General features: G+C 40.6%; 1 protein-coding gene across 1 annotated transcript in view; it reads right to left on the bottom strand.

Annotated features, from left to right (window-relative positions):
• AGK (acylglycerol kinase) overlaps positions 1-18,933 on the bottom strand; it is a 31,299-nt gene that overhangs the window by 6,643 nt on the left and 5,723 nt on the right. The window contains exons 2-12 of the mRNA XM_004937875.5: positions 18,693-18,732; positions 15,564-15,643; positions 14,285-14,360; positions 12,851-12,943; positions 11,853-11,885; positions 9,830-9,924; positions 8,134-8,203; positions 7,293-7,372; positions 5,203-5,260; positions 3,144-3,291; positions 1,944-2,041 (exon numbers count right to left, since the gene is read on the bottom strand). Of these exons, the coding sequence (XP_004937932.4) occupies positions 1,944-2,041; positions 3,144-3,291; positions 5,203-5,260; positions 7,293-7,372; positions 8,134-8,203; positions 9,830-9,924; positions 11,853-11,885; positions 12,851-12,943; positions 14,285-14,360; positions 15,564-15,643; positions 18,693-18,732 (871 nt within the window). The remainder of the gene's footprint in view (positions 1-1,943; positions 2,042-3,143; positions 3,292-5,202; positions 5,261-7,292; positions 7,373-8,133; positions 8,204-9,829; positions 9,925-11,852; positions 11,886-12,850; positions 12,944-14,284; positions 14,361-15,563; positions 15,644-18,692; positions 18,733-18,933) is intronic.

The following is an 18,933-nucleotide window of genomic DNA, read 5'->3' as shown; positions in this document are numbered from 1 at the left end:
TGCCATAAGAATTGAAATAATGACTCTTGTTGTGTTTTGCACACTTATTAAAGACTGTTGGGTTACTTCTGTTCACAGTTTCTAATCAGGGGATCTTTCATGACCTTAAGCTGTGCTATAACGATGCTGTGTTTGGCCACCAAACACTACAGTAAGACAATTTTAACCAATACAAATTTGAAATCAAAGTGCTCTCATTATCACTCCTTTGAATTCCTTACTTAGCTACTTTTCCACTTGCAGCATGTCCTTAAACTAAGTAGACATTAAAGCTTTTGCCGGGAAAGCATTTTTGATTAAGATGTAAATCATATTTATTTTTTAATTAAAGAAAATGTTTCTGCTCTGGCAAAAGTCCTAGCACGGATGCAATCAAAACGTCAAAAGTAAAACCAAATACATTTGGTAGCGTAACCTCTTTTCTTTCCTTGCTGTATCTGCAGAAGTAAGTTTGTCAGTGCCTGAGCTGCACCTGTATAGCTCACAGGAGAGCCTGGGCAAGAGTGAGAAAGAAAGACAGGACTGGCTGGCAGCATTTAACAGATATGCCCTGATATCCATTTGACAGCATTGTGATTCAGCTTTGATGGCCGCAGGGACAATAGCTTCAAGAGGAGGATTCAAAGGCAGATATACGGGGTGCCTATCAGTAGAAAAAAAGATGTAAGATCAAGATACATCCAGTTCTAGCAACAGAGAAGTATAACTACCCTAATAGGAAGTCACCCATTTCTCTGGGATATGCAAGAGAAATGAGAGAGAACCCCACTGTCTGTGGCAGTGAGATTTTTCAATTCTTGATAGGTCTTTTTCACATTATATCAATGACTCTAATTTAGGGGACATCTAGACAAGGGATATTTTGTTCAAGGGACATAAGGAAATCAGTAAAGAAAAAAATACCCTGGTAGGGTCACTCTTGTTTCTACCATTACTGGGACACCAGCAGTGCAAATCATGAATCACTGATGGAGAAGAAACTAACATTTATGTAGTACAGGCTAAGGAGAACACAGGAGGAAATTTTAAGTCTAGATTTGCCTGGTTTGATTTTTACTTTTTTTTTTTTTTCGGTCTGATCCTACAAGGATCACCTATCAACACAACTCAGATTTTCAGGTTCTTAAAGAGTCTGTATTCTGCATAAGAAACAAGTTGCAGAAAGTCCAACACCTCCTGTCAGTCTGGGATAGCGGCTGCGGTTTCCTGCAGCCAAGAGAAAGACATGTAGAGAAAGGGCTCACTGTGCTACAATTCTCCAGCAGAATTAAAGACTGGCATCTACCCAAAAAGCTTTCATAGCAATGACATTGCACCAAAACACAGACATAAGTCAAAGATGGGTAATTAAAGCACTCAACGAAGAGCATAAGCCTTATGGGCAGGACATGACAGAAGGCTATCACAGGAACAGCTCCCTTGCTTCTTTGTTCTGCCCTTCCACAACCACCCATGTTTCCTGTCCTATAACTCAGTGTAGCCCCTGTCCTTTCTTTAGTGCCATTTCATCTTAATTCTTTGCTCTGCAAGTCAGAAGGGAGAGAAGAAGCCCCATTTCTAGGCAGACATTCATGTCCAAAGCTGCACTCCAGCACTCACTGATAAAACTTGTGTATCTGATTTCCCCTCTCCCGTGGGTCAAGAAGAAAAGGAGTATCCATTCTGATGCCTTGTTTCCTCCTGAGTAATGCTAAAGCTTCTGCTGGATTAACGATACCTTTCAGTGACACAGATTCTTCCTGATCACACCGCATTTGTTTTACAGAAGTCTCCAGAGCTTTTACACCAGCTCTGAAGTTTGCCCTTTCCTAGATTCAACTATGGGCCTCAACTTGCACAGGGTATCGTTTTATTTATGAAGACAAAAGAACGGGAGTTTAGCAATAAAAGAGAACTGTGTGGGCAGGGGGCATTTGGAATCCAATGAAATATGATGGTCTTACTGTCAGATCAAGCTGTCTGTTCTGAGTTGCAATGGAAAGCTCAACGGTGGAGAGCTTCAGTTCTTGCCAGTCCTCCGGGGCTACCTCCTGGGGGATTTCTATGAAGCCAATACAGAAGATAACATTAAGGGAAATTTACTTAAAGAGATCATCATTTCACTGCTGAGAAGTACAAAACATCAATGCCAGCCACAAAAATCACTTTGACCCACTGTGACCCATTAGCTTTCTTTCTTTCAAACATCAAAAGTTTGGAAGTACTGAAGGAAAAAGGGGAAAAAAAAAACAACAACCCAACCCTGGTGTTCACACAGTGGCAGGAAAGACTATCAAGCGTATTATCTGGCAGCCCTGTGAGTTCTTATGCCCTGGGATTAACCAATCTCCTAGACTAGTATTACAGGAACATTTAATGCAGCTACCAAAAAAAAACCAGGATAGCCAATGTTCAGGATGCTGTGGTAACATGCACCTTTGGACAAAACTCCAGGGTTCAGTTCTCCCATACAGGCCATTTAGTCTATGCCTCTATCTGAATCCCCTCTTCAAGTCTCTAGGAAGAACGGGAAGCGCCAGTTGAGGCTGCATCATTACATTCTCCACAGCGTGCACACTCCTTTTCTTTTGCACTCTGCAACACAAACTGCCTAGCTAACCTCTCCAGAGAGGCTTATGGTACACAGAGAAGGGAATTTAAGCCTGGGGTTTCCAAGTGAGGGAGTAAGAGAAACTTAAGAAGGCTTCCGCACAGCTCAAGTTTTACTGCCTCCTGCTTTAAGTAATGTTTGCTGCTCTGTTTCAGCAATCTTTCCTTCCACAAAGGAAAACGAGAGATGCTCCTTTCTCCCCACAAAGAAGTCATTCTACAGGGGAGAGACATACTTCAGTGGCAAGCAACTGTGAGCCCAGTGAACACAGTGAGTTCTTTACAAAGGCATTTTTGCTTATAAGGCCAGAGACACTCAACTGCTCTGTTCTATTTCTGAAAAACATCACTTAAGTATCTTGACAAAGTCAATGTTGAAATTGCAGTAATTTTTTGGAAGGGCAGAGAAAGGGAATGGGAGAGAAAGGGACAGACGTAAGAGAGAAGAAAAAACTAATGGAGGAAAAGAAGACAAAACAAAACAATCCACAGCTCCGATCTATTAGGTAGGTAAAGGCTGCCTGTGACTTTATGCCACCACACACACACCTCACCTTTCCGTGGAGGTGACCAGTATGAGCAAAGTCGTCTGTAAAGCCTCACGTATAAAGGAGGCCTGGATGGCTTCTCCTCTGGCTCTTCTGGAGGTCTCTCAGTTGGACCCAGATACATGAGAGCAGCTTGGTGCTTCTGAGGCCATTCCTTGGATTTACGTGGAAAAACAAAGAAAAGACAGAGGGCCTTTTGTGGAGAAATTTCCTGTTTATTCTGCTGATTCCTACAGCCTATTCATCCTGTGATCACAAGCACTACTTCAGAGCTACCCAGATGCTGCCACTGCCTCAGTCTACTTTTTGGTCTCTAGATTCATGTAAGATTACATCTCTGCAGCTTGAGAAAGCGTACCCACGCAGTTCCCAAGTCTACTAATCTACTCCTTCCCTACACAGCATTGAGGTACTTTCCCCTATATAAAGAGAGGGTGAAGGGATGTTTTCTTTGCTGCAGATGTGTGCCAGGGTGACACAGCTGCTTCTGGCTGCGGGAAACAACCCAAACTGGTAAGGTCAACATTAAGGCTTGAAAGTGCAACTGCTTTCTGCATGGCACAAAGGCAACCTCAAGAAACAGCTCAGCTGCACAGTGTGGCCCAGTGCCAAAAGGCAAAGACTACAGTGCTGCATGCAGCCAAGGGGCACCCAAATCTGTCAGGCTTTCGTTCCTCAGCACCTCGAAAAATCAAGACCTGATTGTATAGTCAGGTGCTTGTAGAGAACACAGCAGGTCTTAGGACTGAGCTTTATAGAGATGAGGAAATAAAATAACACATTATTCTCAGTGAAATTTCAGATTCTACTGCCAGAAATCAATGAGCTATAGCAGACTTAGCTCCTGAAAACCCACAGACACTGACACTAGAGACAAAGTTTTAAAACAAAGTGAGAGAAAATAAACTAATTTCTGAAACACTTAAAACAGAGGACTTATGGATGTAATAATATGATTTCTTTTTAAAATGTATTTCCATTTCCAAGGATAGCTACAGCAAAATCAACGAAGATATAATGCACAGCAGCAAGGACAAACTTGGAAGAGATTAAACTCAGCAGACTGGGACCATTTCTTATAGAAATTAACAAAACAGTAACATAAGAGGCACATAAAGCAATGGACAGTACAACTGGGGGAGATCAGGTAGAAACTTTTTTCTCTTAATAGCTGAAAAAGTGGGCATTTCTCTTTAACCTTCAGCAGGTTAAACAGATCTTTTAAATGCAGAATGAATAACTCACCAGCGAGACTCACTATCACTGCCACTCACTGAGGCCCCAATGAAAGTGAGAAAGGGGATGAAGAGAGGTGAAGAATAAGTTTCTCCTTAGAATATCAGCATACAGAATCATCATCTCAAATCTCTTGGGGATGGAGAGCAGGGGGAAATCTTTTATGAATACACTACAGTCTAACTCTTTGGCTGCATGATCTCATTTACCATTGCAGCATCTGGGTATCCCCACAGCCTTTTCAGGAGGCTTCTTGTACATTCAGAGAGAATGAAAGGCATGTGAGAGAATGTGCCCTGCCCCTCACGCAGATCAAATTTTCATCTTTCTAGGGTCAGTTTTAATCAAGTTAAAGGTGAGCTATAAGCTATGAATCTTCACGTGCATTTTGCTACATGTGGAAAACTGATTATCAACATTCATGAGCAGTCTAATTATATACATAACTTCTGCCAGATGAATAAAGCATAATGAAGTGTTATCATAAGAAATACTGTTTAGAGAAGGTGACAGAACATGTTAAGTGCTATGTTCAGCACCACTCTCCAGCTCCAAAAGTGGCTACTGGCTCCCTCTGGTGCTCTCACAGCAACAGATACTTAGAAAAGATTTTATCTTAGGAAGAGGTATTCTACCTCCCCTTCACCTGTCCTAAGCTAGAAATTTTTAATAACTGCTAGGTTTTACAACAAGTTTCACTCCCATTTTATATTGCTACCAGAACTTCAGAAAAGAATGCAGATAAAGTGTACAAAGCAGTCAGCCCTTTCATTTCCAAGCTACACAATCATCAAAAACACTTCCCCTCCATTCCTCAGTTATTTTTTACCTTAAATGTACTGAAAAAGTGAGCTGCTTTGGTTTTCAGAGGCCCAAGGTACCAGTACCTGAAAAAAGAACAGAAAGAACTCTTAAGATATCCAGGAGATTATAGTGGAAGAAGTCTTGTATGGAGTTAGGGCACATGGATTTGTTTGCAAAGTTAGTGCTCCCCTACAGTCTTTAGCTTTGTGATACCACAAGTTTCTACACACCAGCAGCATGGCAGTGACATTCCATTCTTGAGTTACAGATCACCAACACGCAGTAAACAATCTTCCCTACAGGCAGCCTGGCATGTGAGTAGCAGAATTTTACCTAGTTAGGCAACACAACTGGGACTAATTTAAAGGTTTGTGGTCTACCAGTTGGTGGGATGCACCTCTACAATATGCAGTGAAGAATGACGTTGGAGGAAACAAGCAAACAAAAAAAATCAGTAGCAAGAGATCAGAACTGGAAAACATTCATTTGCCCCAAAGTATTCTCAAACCAAAATCAGTGTTTTTCAAAATAAAAAACCTGTCGGTCATGAAATACAGTACAGAATTTAAAGACACGACTACGCTTAGGTAGGCTTGGTACACATTTTGATCACCGTCTTCCATAAAAGAAGGTCAACAACATACATTAAACACCATCAGCTCAACAACAATGAAGATATAAGGCTATCATTAACTACTAAGGCATGCAGCAGTCACACCACTTCCATCAAGCCATGAAATTGTCTGTAAAATAATGAATCCTCAGAAATGTAAAACTCAGTACAACATATCCATCAGGACAGTGCTTAGCTTAGGGATAGCCAGGCACATTACTGGAACTGTGGCTTACAGCTCAACCCTCTTTGTATGAGGTGCCTTCTTTTCAGCTTTAACTGGAACACTAAAAGTTCACTTAGCCCAGTGTTCCATCCTCGTCAGGGATCAAATGTGTACATTTAGAGAGAAGTATAAAAAGAGGACAAGGACATAGGGTCCTTAACCCAAGCTTGCTGAGGCTCCATTCAGTTGTGGCTGAAGTGCTTCCCAAGCTGGGCGTGTTTTCTGAGCATTCAAAAAAATTCATGGAAAAATGAGGTTTGTAGTCGTTCACACTGCCCCAAGTACAAAAGGTGCTGTCAAGTCTCCAGCACGGCATTCATGACTTCTATGAAAGGCAGCTACTGCAGGAAAAGATGCAAAGGCTGACACTAGGTATAAAATAGGACACAGGCAGGAAGCCTAGTAAGAACACAGAGAGGTGTTCTTAAAGATTAAAGAAGTGCACTTCTTTAATCTTGAGACTGCAATTAGCAGGAGAGCCCACAGCATAGCCAAGTTAGTACCCATCAAGCAACCAGGCATATCCTATGCTTCTCCAGGACAAGAACCCAGGCTGTTTACTGCATCTCTCCTATCCCACATCACCTCTCAAAGCTACTTAATTACCTGCCAGATGCCTGCATCTCCTGTTTCCCTGCAGATAGCTCATTCACAAAACATATTGTATTTACTTAGTGGTCAGCAGCCCCCTGTCCTGCAATTCCTCTATGGCAGTCTGAGGAGTGAGCTGATTTGGCCCTGCTGCTCCTTCACCAGATAATGCCAATCATTTCATACACAGACAGTGGCATGTTAAATATCCACTTGGAGAAAACCCAACAATTATTAGTTTAGCATTCAGAAAACCGTCACCAGACAGTGCGGTCCATGTCATTTCTGGCAGGAGCTGAAGGGCATTTCTACTGCATCTGATGTCCCTTTTTGGAATTGAGTTACAGAATCTCCATCTTTTCATTGGCAACTGATGAAAAACAACAGTCCATCACTTTACTTAGAATTTACTCAAGGGAGAGTTTTTTCCACCGATGCAATCTGAACAAAGGTCCAGAAATGGGCGCCAAAAAGCAAGAGGAAAGCAATTACCTTAAGAAACGGTCAGCACTAAATACATGTTTATTTCAAGTGACAAAAACCCTGAAATGTTTTACACCTGTGTAGTGCTTCATCTAAAAACAGTTGGTGCTTCTGCCTGTCAAATGTCTACATTCAAAAAAGGCTTCTTTGCAACAGAGGGTTATTTTTTAGACAAGATGCTTCAAGAAGGACGTTTTCTTACTTGCTAACTTTAACTCCTGCATCTCTGTAAGATCCCCATCTTAAACCACTCAGCGCAAACACAGGCTGTTCCTTTTCTCCCTGTAAAGAAAATTAAAAAGTGCAATATTGCATTCTCTTCTCTTTTTTCCAACTTTGTTTTTTGAAAGCAGAGAAATTTCATTACTATATAAAACCTGAATTCTGATTAATCCCAAAAGAGAAGTTTCACAGAAAAGGCATGATAAATAGCTAAGAGCCATAAAGGTTAACCTGAATTTAAGTGTTACACATTCCATTTACTCCCAGCGAGAAATATAAAACATGAATTTTTTAAAGGGTTGACTGAGTTTGACTGCACAGCCAGCAATAGCCATTTCATTCTGTGGATAGTGTCAGCCAAAAGCAAGGTGTCCTTATCCAGCAACACTAAGTTCTTGCTGCAGAAATGTCTGTTCTACAACATAAAAGAAAAATAAGAGATACTAAAAAAAAAAAACATACTGAGCACAGTCAAAGGTTTTCCCATTTCACATCTTTCAGTTTGAAAAAGAAAGTTATTCATTTTGCAATGCACATGAATTTATTAAATCAGCTTATACAGCTATTGTTATCTCTCACTACTTCTACAGAAATATTAGTTAAGTTTTGCATTCATCTAAACTCTCTTAACCCCCCCCAGAATATATTCAGCCATTCAAGTATTTTCTCTATTTTAGACTGGGTGATGTTGCAGTATACAGTGGAGAAATGACTGCCAACAGGAGTGCTGATATGATAAGCCAAAATTCATAGCAGCACATAGGAAAAGAAGTCTATTTAAACAGAACAGTGTTGGGTGCCAAACAAGCAGATGTTTTTACCTTGATCTGCAACACATCGAGTGGAACCGTCTCTCCCTTCAAAATGGCCAAGGTAGCGTTAGTAATATGTCTGCAAAACAAACAGGTAAGAAGGAAAACAAACAGGAAGGCAGAAGGAATAAGCTTTAAAGTGATATTCTTTTTTCCCCCCAGCAGACTCCACTACCATCCTGGTGGGACTTTTTCTTATACAAAAGACTACGCAGCCCCAAGAAAAGAGTTATGACAAAGTGCTGCACCTCCTTGAAATAAGAAAGCAAACCAGGTGGGTACAAGCTGTGACAAAGCCTAACAAAGCCCAAAGGCATCCTAACAAACAGCAAAGACCAGAAAAGCAAAAGGAAGTTCCCAGCCTAAACTCTGCAGAGATATTTCTCCTTCAGCTAATCTACCAGATTGTGCACCAACTCTGTTAGCTGCTGTTTTGGATACGTGTTAAGGACTCAAACATAGTTTTATTTTATTAGTGGTGAGGGTAACAACCTAGGAGGGAAGGGGTCAGCATGAGACCCACGTGTCTGGAACTGCACTACTTTGGTACGCTGACACGTTTTGATGTTCTTAATCAATTTAAAGCTACTTATTAGCAGTGGTCATTTTGTTTTGGCCTCCATTTAGTTGGGGACATTAACTAAGATACTGCCTCATTTCTTGTCATAAAAGGTAGCACTAATGACTTTGTAACCAAAGTGCTCTTGCTCACAAAGGAAATCTCTACACTCGTGCTTTGAAGCATGTATTTCATTGAAACCTCTTCTTTTTTTTTCTCTAATTAAACAAAGTTGGGTAAAATTTAAATTCCACACTGTGCATAATTGCACTGTTTCAGCTGGAGAACAACCAAGCCAAACAGTTTTCAGATCCAAGCCAATATCTATGTGAATCAACAAGTGAAACTGCCTTTGGCTTCATCGGGCTTTGGATACTGAGACAGAGAAGGAAGCTGCTTCTTTCTCAGCCTTTCTTTTCTCCTAGCTCCTGCCTTTCTGCAATATCTCTGCAATTCCTACACTCCAAAGAATAGCTCTAATAGTGACAAAGGAACCAAAGTATTTCTTTTTAAAATATCACTTCCACACTCCTTAAGTCAGGTTCTGTTACATGTGTGGGCTGTTCAGCAACCTATTGACCAAATTCCTTTCAGCTTCACCAGTATGCTGCAGTATCACCTGGACAGTTCATTACCTGGGGACAAGAAGATCACTCATTTCAAACAGCTTCTTTAGAACTCAAATATAAATTATTATTTTAATCTTTGCTGCTGATTGCAGCCTTGTCCATCCTGCTGAGCTTCAAAGCACTCTGGTGGCGTTAATGAAGGATGTTATGCCAGTTGGCTCGTGGACTTTATGTGTGATGGATACCAGCAAGGGTCCCGTGAATAAGAATGCTAATTAGTCACTGGGAGAACCAGAGTGAACAGATTTCAGTAGCAAGGAGAAATATACTTGTTAGCATGGAAGGAAAGGAAGGAAATATTGAAAGAGAATTTAGGGTGAGGAAAAGAAAGATTAATTGACTAGACTTCAGTTTACAAGTGGACAAAACAATCTTAGATCAAACTGAATCATCAGGCTCTGCCCAGAGACTGCCAACTCCTATGTAACATAGAAGAAAAAGAAAGTGTCAAACTACCAAGAAGCACTGCTCCTTGAAAACAAACAAAAGCCACGTTTCAGAAACACATAATACTTACTGTACTTGGTTCACACTCTCAGGGTAGAGAGTGTGGCTCAAGGTGCAGGTCTTTCCAAGAGGTATGAATCCTATAGGAATCTTACTGAAAGCAGCCTGGACACACAAGGGGAGTAAAATAACATTTACATCAGCTGAATGAAGCTTTCTGTGTGGAGATCACAGCTGTGTCTGATATCACCCCTCTGGCACTAAGCAGCCGGGCACTTCCTTAAATGAGGCAGTAATACATAATGACTCAGAACACAGCATCCAAATCTCTGAACCCACCACTGCCAACTGGGTGCAAAGGAGCTCTCTGTAATCATTACAAGTATTGTTACATGCAGGTTGGCACACACGTCCTAACTAATGCATGGATTCTGTCAGAAATCTGCCATCTTTCTTAATACTGATGGAGGCAGAGCAAGCTCTGAATCTCATTTACCACTGCAGAAATGCCACTCTGGTAGAGTAACCTTGTATGGCATAGAGATTTTCTCAGCTAAGAAAAGGAAATTAATTGATTCCTCTGGCATCCAAATCACGAAGCAGCAGCAGGTCTAATTTTTGAAACTCACTGACCATGTTATTTTTCAGTTCAGCAAAAGGGCTTGTTGGAGGAGCAAGTTATTACACCGTACCTCAAAATAAACTGTGCTTCTTGGATCATGTCAGCCCATCAGTGTAAACTATTGCATATCACAGTGTACCATCTCCCTGCAGGGCGCTGCTACGAGCAATGCCATAGCACTGCAAATCCACGCTGGCTAAACAACATCGTTCTCACTTCATGCCTACCTGCTCTCCCTTGTTATCTCTGTCTCACCTGCAAGTCTTAACAAACCTAAAACATCCTTTGCTAGTCTTCAGCACTGCTTCACAGCTTGCTGAAGACAGGCTGCTCACAGCAAATGAAGTCATACTCTGCTCCCTTGGCTACTAGAACCCATGTTTCTGGAACACCTTGCACAGGCTCTCCTTATCCATGACATACCCAAGGAAGGGAAGCAGAGTACAAACTGAGGGGACTGAGCTGCAGGTCTCTACTCCTAGGACAGAGGGATATGAAGGGCAAGGAAAATTTCCAGGCCAAAGACATGAAGTGACACAGTGGCAATATCACAAGGCAGTATTTCACCCAAAATAGTGCTGGTTGCAGAATTTTCTGTTACCACAGATTAACATGAGCTACATCAAGATAAGACAAAAATACAAAAGAAATAACTAGCCAGTAAAGCCTCCAAAATGTTTCTTCCAGAATCCTTAGATTACAGAGGTCTCAGGGTTCAGTTATAACAACACTACATTTAAGAACACCCGATGTCTCAGAATGGATACAGCTAGCACCTCATAAAAAACACTGGCAGAGCTGCAGAGTTTCACTTGTCACACTCAGACAAGACAACTGCCTAGACAGATACAATTCTAGCTGCCAAGGATACCACCAGAATCTTCTCTGGATCATTCAGTTGAGCTTTTGCCAGCTCCTGCCACAAGGTTTTGGGAACAATGATCCCCTCTTTTCTTCAATAACACTGTCCTCCCTCTTTGAAAAGAAAGATCTCATTTCCATTTGGAGGGTTCTACCTTGAGAGGTTACAATCAGTTCTCTGTGGCTATCTGCAATTTTCACTGCTTGAAGAAAAGGCAAAACAATCATAAAACAACATGGGCATGGGCAAACCCAAATTCAGTTTCAAGTCTGTACGAATACAAGAAAAACTTGTATTTTTTGCCCAATACTTGTGCCAAACAAGGCATACACAGCTGTATATAGGTTTCTGAAAGTTGTGCATTTGGCTTCTCAACAGATCCTGCTCTGTGGCTGGAAACTCTCCAAAGACATGGCTTGAAAGCCACTGTACTCCCTGAGAAAGGAAATGAAGAACAATGGGAAGTACTGCAGGACGCTAGCATGGCTGACTCATTCTGCAGCAAACTGGCTTGGTATCAGTAAGCAACAACATCTGCAGAAGACAGGATGGACCAAGAGATCACAGTGGATTCACAAGACACCTTTTCTAGAAAATGAACTTCCTCACCTCATCTGCTCTGCGAAGAAGTCCAGTTATGACCTGGAAAACACGAGAAAGGCTCATCTTTGAGAATTCTGTTTGCAGTGACAGTGGAAAGCTATGAAAAATTATACATATTTTTCTTTTGCAAAGATTGAAGAAGCAGTTACTCTTTTTGGCTATTGCTTGCATGGGAAAGGACACACGTCCAGTGAGCAAACGTGGTAGAAACAGCAGAGTTGAGTGCACATGAGTATGTATTGACATCACAACTGATGCCAATGTTTTAACATACAATGTTAAACGTTTTAACACAGAATAGACCAACACAGTCCTGCATAAATGCAGGAGCAGCACAGCACAGCGAGCAATTAACAATAATTGATTTTAAGGCAGGAGAAACTTCTAGATGGATTCCAACCACTTTCTTTTAAAATCGCTGCATTTCATTTAGCCATTGCCTGATGAAGTCAGTAGTTAGTATTCCAGGAAATGCTTTAGTAAAAAACAACCTGCCTTGAAAGAGAGTATTCCCCAGTTCTGTTGGCAGCATGCTCTTGCCATTAATCGTCTTGACAACAGACATTTATTAAATGCATACTATGCTTACTATCGCTCCCATGTAAATTTTCAATTACTTGATTCCCATTTAGGAAAACTTATGTTCATCTGCAGAAGTACAGACCGGCTAGGAATGAACTTTGAAAATTAAACCACTACAGTTACATTACACAGGAAGAAAAAGTTGGAAACAATCCTCCCCAAATAATTTTCTCATTGTAGAGTAAAATTCTGGAAGACAGTTATGCTGAACGCTCTTGCTCCCATCATCACTTTTAGGCAAACAAAAACCAGTAGAACTTTCTTATCCTTCTAAGATTGTAATAGTGACTTAATATACAGATGAAGAAATGGATCTCCACTAACAGCTACTGTGATGTTGTCGCCATGTTACGTAGGCTCAATCTTCTCACCCTCAGCCTTGCTACAATTCTCAGCAAACCAGGACAAAGCTGCAGCCATACCTCTTGTACTGTGCCATCTCCTCCTGCAATAATGATCAGATCTGTGTTTTCCATCAGTTCCATCAGTTTTTTTGCCTGTCCTTCATAATCAGTCTGAAGAAACAGAAATTCAAACACAAGAACTCAGGTGATTATTTCTAGGGTACATATATACATATGTATTTTTAATATACAGAAGAGAATAAGAGTAATCTACCAATTTGTTTAATAGTTATTTTCACATAAGTATGCAGTACAGTATGCTTCTTATATAACATTCTCTTAAATTTCTTCAACTTAAGAAACCAGTCCTCTGCCTAATACAATGTAAAAAAAATAAACACACACACACACAGCCTAATGAGGCTCTCATTTAGTAGATTTAGAATATCCAGCAATAATCAAATTTGCGGACTGTTTTACATTTAAATAAACCCACAAACAAACCACTCTTGCAGAAAAAAGCCTCTTTAGAGGCCAAAGTGATCGAGTGCATCTCCTGAAGCACAGAATCAGCCATATCAAGGGCTGCTGCCCAACAGCAGGCTAGGAAAGCTGCTCAAAACCAGTTTAGCATTAAGGAGTGTGCTGGCTTTCTAAATGAGCAAACTGTTTTCTGCAAAATGAATGCTTTTTGCAAGAACATTTCAGTCCCAGTAGTGGCCTAGCTCTGTTTTACTCCCTTTCCAGATGTGAAGTTACAAAGCATTAGTTTTAATTTTTGCAGAACATTTTTTTCTCTTGAGCTGGGACTATGTGTTTTCAATGATCAAAGAGAGGCGTTAATAAAAGCAGCATCTTAACACTAAACAGAAGCTTAAGAAAAATATTCCAAGACAGAAATATATATATTGCAGGACATAGTGAGCACTAAACGACCCACAGATCACAGCCTCAAAAACGTGCAAAGAGATGGGAATCACTTCACGTTTACTTTTTCTCTTTCCAAAGAAACCCTCTCAGCTAAGTTAAGCCATTAACAGCTCAGTGTTCTGCTTCCATGAATTATCTGGGGATACACTGAGAAATTTTTAGGGTAAAAACACGAAGTTATTTTTAATTAACTTGAAGAGTTCCACTGCACATCAAAGCTCCTCGCTTCTGAATTCTGCAAGTAGAAGAAGAACTGACAATTTCAGCAGCAACAGGCATGCACAACTAACCAGCATTCAAGTATTGAGAGATTTTTCTCTCAAACATGAATTATAATGGCTGCTTTAGACAGTCAGGCACATACATGTACTGCTTTAGCTGAGAATTTACAACTCAGTACACAGTTTGTAAATTAACTGTGAATTAAATACCTTTTTAAAATCTCAGTAATCATTTCCTCCCAGCAGATGCCTACAAGACAACTGAGAATTTCAACTACATCCAAAATTGGACTTCATTTTTTCAAGAGAAGAAAGCAAAGCAGACACTATATTCCTATTCACAGAACCTATCGGTTCTCACCGTAACAATATTTACATCCAAGCCAGACAGGTGCAAAATCGGAGCAGCATTCTTCTCGAAAAGATTCCTGGCTTTGCTAGAAGAAAACACCAACAAAAAAAAGGTAAAACAGACATCAGTTGGGTGGCAAAAGAAAAAACAAAAGAAAAGCAATAACTGAATAATGACAACAAACGGAGTTAAAAACAGAGCATACAGTTTATGTTATCAGTCACCCAACCTGCTAGCCAAAGACAAAATGCCATTTGTTTCAAATGTATTATACTTCATACTCCTATCTGAGATGTCAGCTTTCTGTTGCAGTTTTAATGCATGCAGGAGGTTATCTGGCTTTCTCCAAAATTAATTTTAAAAGTCAAAACAAGATCTCCAGGGAGAAAGTTATAAAAAAAAAATACGTAATGACTCGCAGAGCAGCAGGCTTTAAGAGCACAAAAAAAAGCCCGATTAAGTCTTTACAAAGATGCTTTTGTTAAAAATAATATTTACTTTTATATATTATCAAGTAAATATAGAAGCAAAATTTTATCTGACCTTCTCCTGATACAGGATTTGTGCATGTTAGTGCTTTTAACTCCAGAGTAGAAGAATTATTTGTTAACTATAAATTACTTAGAAGTAGAAATATGAGAGATTTAAATTTAAAGTTGGAGGCTTTAATTTATTAACACTAGGCATTTTTTAGTCATTGGTGTTTTGTGTAAAGGTGCACAAGTCCAAGCACTTCTACATCAGATCCATCATTCCTATGGTGTCTGTACTGAACCCCCTGGAGATGCAGCTGAGAAGAAGCCGAGCTGATGAGCAGAAGCAGACAAACATCATATCCAAGATAACTGGTTTTTTACTAACGAGTATGCAAAAGCAGCAGCTGACCTCTTCCAGGAGTCTTCCTCTGAACCCATACTTAGCCTCCCAGTTTGTGGGCACATCCCTTTCAAGGATGCTTTCCTACAGAAGTCGGATCACTGAGGCTAACCTCAACTCTAAAAGAAATCAAGGTCAACTTTCTATGGCTTCTGCGGTGCCACATGCAAAGGGATGTGGAGGAATGACAAAGACTCAAATGCAAGATAAAGTATTTGGAAATCATTCTTTCAACTCGAGCATCTAATTCTACTTGCCATCCCAACATCTTTAGTGATACATACTTTGGCGTAGTTACACAGCAGCAGCTTGGCATCAGAGGAAGGCAAGAATGAGCTCAAAAATTGGCCAGCTTTTATAGTGAACGGCAATTAGATATATAGAAAGGAGAGTAGGGGAGGAGGAATTTTACCCTTTGCAAGCTGCCGGGTTGAGGAACACTGTTGCTTTCTTCAAAGGCATATTGGAAGGGATCAGTTCGTTGCCAAAAACCTAAACAAGAGAAAAAGATCACAGTTCAGTAAGGGAGTTCAAATTAATCCATCTCCACAAATATCAACAGGCTCTCAAGCCTCACAACATTCAAATGGCTTCAATCTTCAGTCACTGCACAGGTCTCCTCTCCAAACATCAGAACTCTTAGCAACAGATAACATCAGCATCACAAGAAATCTCTATCTGTTTTAAGATTCATCCACCATTTCTTTTTAGTCAGCTTTCTGCCATGGGAAAAAAGACCCATGATACTACTGTCTCTCCATAACAATCACTGAATTCCTCTTCAGCTTTTCATCCCATTCTGAATAGGTGCCTTGATTTTAAATTCTTTGAGAACTACTTCACACAGCAACACCAACCAGAAGCCTTGGAAGCAAAGCAGGAACAAAAGACTGCTGTGCTGAACACAAGAGTCAACTGTCCCTGCTTTCTTCTCCTTTAAAGGTTTATCCCCCAGTAGGAATTTTTATCTTGAAGACGGTGGACATGGTGCACAAAACACTGTAGATTTTAGTGATCATCAGCTGCTTGAAGTCAAAAGTCACCAACTTTGTTCAGGAGGCATCAGCTGGAAGGAGCTGGCCATGCCATGGAAACATTCCAACTTCTTCAAGGAACTTGCTGTGAGCAAAAGAATGGCCAAAGAAATGGCAACAAACCAACAGTCGTTTAGTTTTACCAAAAAAAATAGGCAAAAAAATGATTCTGTATTTTACCGCAGTTGTTAGAGGGGCAGGATTGGGAAAGATACGACACATCACAGCTGTTGGAAAGGATTATTTACTTGGGAGAGAACAATGCGATGCATTTGCTTGCTCTAAACAACCTAAACAGGCTCATAAAAATGTACGAGTATTGGCACGACCGTTTCTTTATGTAACAGATGAGGACATTTATGTTACATACGGGGGCATTTCCAAAGCAAATTCTGATTTATAAGACAGGGAATAAAAAAAATAATAATGCAACATTCTTTAAGTTTTGTGGTGTCAACTTAAGGCCGGACATTGAAAGTGATTATTGAATAGATAAGAAGGTGTAATTTCAGAAAGGCAATATCCTTTTCAGCTCCCTGTTTGTTAAATGCACAAATCCAAGCGCTGCGTTTCTGGACTTCTAGGATGAAACTCACTACCCGGTGATTATGAAAACCCCATTCTATGAGGCTTAACAATGCTTTATGAATGCAAACAGAGACGTGATGTGCCTTTACAAGAAACTATCCTCACTTGACAGACTAACCAGTTTGCCACCTAAGGAGGATGTATTTAATTCATGCCCAGAGCTCAGTAACATCAGCCAGAGCCCTCATTTGTGAAGTAAGTTCATAGTCAGCTGACACTGGTTTATTCAAAAGAAGGAGGAGTAAAAGGTTTTCTGTCTTGTAAACGGGTTCTTCATTGTGGAAGCCTTCTATCATCATCTGCCACCCCAAGGCTGTCATCACAAACTCATCTTTGAATTCAGACGTGTGCGGCGGAGTTTTTGCAGGAAGTTCTGCTGCAGGGGATGCTTTGGCAGGAAGGTGGGTTATCACCAGTGTGGTATTGTACCAGGCTTAAGAACTCAAAAAACATACGTAAAAATAATAGGGAAAACTCCCTGCTTTACCCCGACTAGACTTATGGACTGAGTCTGCCTCTATTTTGCCCAGCACTTATACAATGCTATGAAAGCAAACAGCATTTTTCAAACAATTACGGATTGCTGCTATTCCAAAGAACAAATCGGACATGTAATGCCTCGCTGCTATATTGCTGTGTTTTCAAGCAGTATCTGGCACTAACCCTTCGGTGAGAATGGAAATTACAGTGAGAATTGATTACTAAGCTTTCTGGTTCACTCCTTTCTAACACAGGAGTCTTCTGCAGGATATTTTCCCAAGCTTTGCCCCCTGCAATTGTAGGAAGCTCTACGGACAGTGCTACTGCACTTTCATTTACAAGAATAAGCCATAATGGAATAGATCCCATTGCTTAATAGCTGGAATTAACAAACAGTGAAGTTCGAATTACCACAAAAGGACTATCTTCCCATGTCAGCCCTTCCTTAGCAGTTACGACAACATGCACTCTTAGGTCTTGAAATCTCTCCTTATACATCCCTTCATCAGTACCTTTTTTTTTTCAAACGCCAGGAATTGGTCAGCATGCGTCAAACACTGAGGCAAAAACTGCTATTTTTGGCAATATAAAAACAACTTCTGTCACTGTGAGATCCCTGCAGTGAAAATTAATATAGAAAACATAAAAGTGAAGAACAACAGATACTCTGAGCTGAAATTGCATTTCACACTGAAGGTATGATTTATGGAAGTAATATTTTTTTCCTTTTTATTTATCATTATATTTTTCATTATACATTATTATTTTTTTTTTCCATTATCGTTCCAAAAGACTTGAGCTCCCTTACATCTGTTTTGGCAAAAAAGGTCCACAGTTCAGACCAGGTTGCTGTGAACATCTTTCCCTCAACATCTGACAGCCTCAAATTGGGATTATTCAGTGCACTGCAGCTATGAAGCAGGGTAACCTCAAGCAGAGCTCTTTAATGAGAAAAATAGTTTTTATCATTCTCCTTAGGCCCCAGTATACAGCAGTGCTGGGAGCAGTATCACACCCTAACAGCTGGCACAAGGAAGTGAGTTTGAAATGAACTCGTAGGAGGTAGAAAGAATCCTAAAATCTACACCATACCACCAAAGCAATCAGAGCCATCAGCACAGCATCCCTGATACATGCATGGAGGAATTCAGTTTGCAGCAATGGAGGTGTGGGTAGCCAGAGCAGTGGCTGAAACCTCACAACCCAGTAAGGGCACCGTGCCATTCATCACAACAGCAGAGCCAGGGCACGGCGGGTACAGAGCCCCAGCTTCGGGCTGCAGGCCTGCCTGCCCTTTGGCACTGAAACAAGGGAACACAGACAGCAGCATTACAAGGCTTGTCACGTAGAGAGGGCCTGCTGGGAACATCTCAGGAGCCCTGCACAACCAAGATAAGAGGGGGATTTTAATCTAATTTTATCATTTTAAACGGTATTACCTGGGCTTCTAGGCACGCCGCTCTCCGTAGCAGGTTATCGCTATTAGATAAGACAGAACAGAGAGTGGACATTAGGTTGAGGAAGTTTAAAACAATTTGCTCTTTTTCAAGATAAGGGTGTGTACCCTTTTCACACATGCTCTGACAGCTCTAAAATAAAACATACCGTTTCTTTAAGGCCCGTTTAACACACGTTTAAGTATAAAACGCACCCTTTAAAGCACATTCTGCATGTGCACAC

This window comes from Gallus gallus, chromosome 1 (assembly GCF_016699485.2).
Source record: "Gallus gallus isolate bGalGal1 chromosome 1, bGalGal1.mat.broiler.GRCg7b, whole genome shotgun sequence".
In the NCBI taxonomy this organism is placed as follows: domain Eukaryota; kingdom Metazoa; phylum Chordata; class Aves; order Galliformes; family Phasianidae; genus Gallus; species Gallus gallus.
This window is presented reverse-complemented; position numbering and strand designations above follow the sequence as displayed.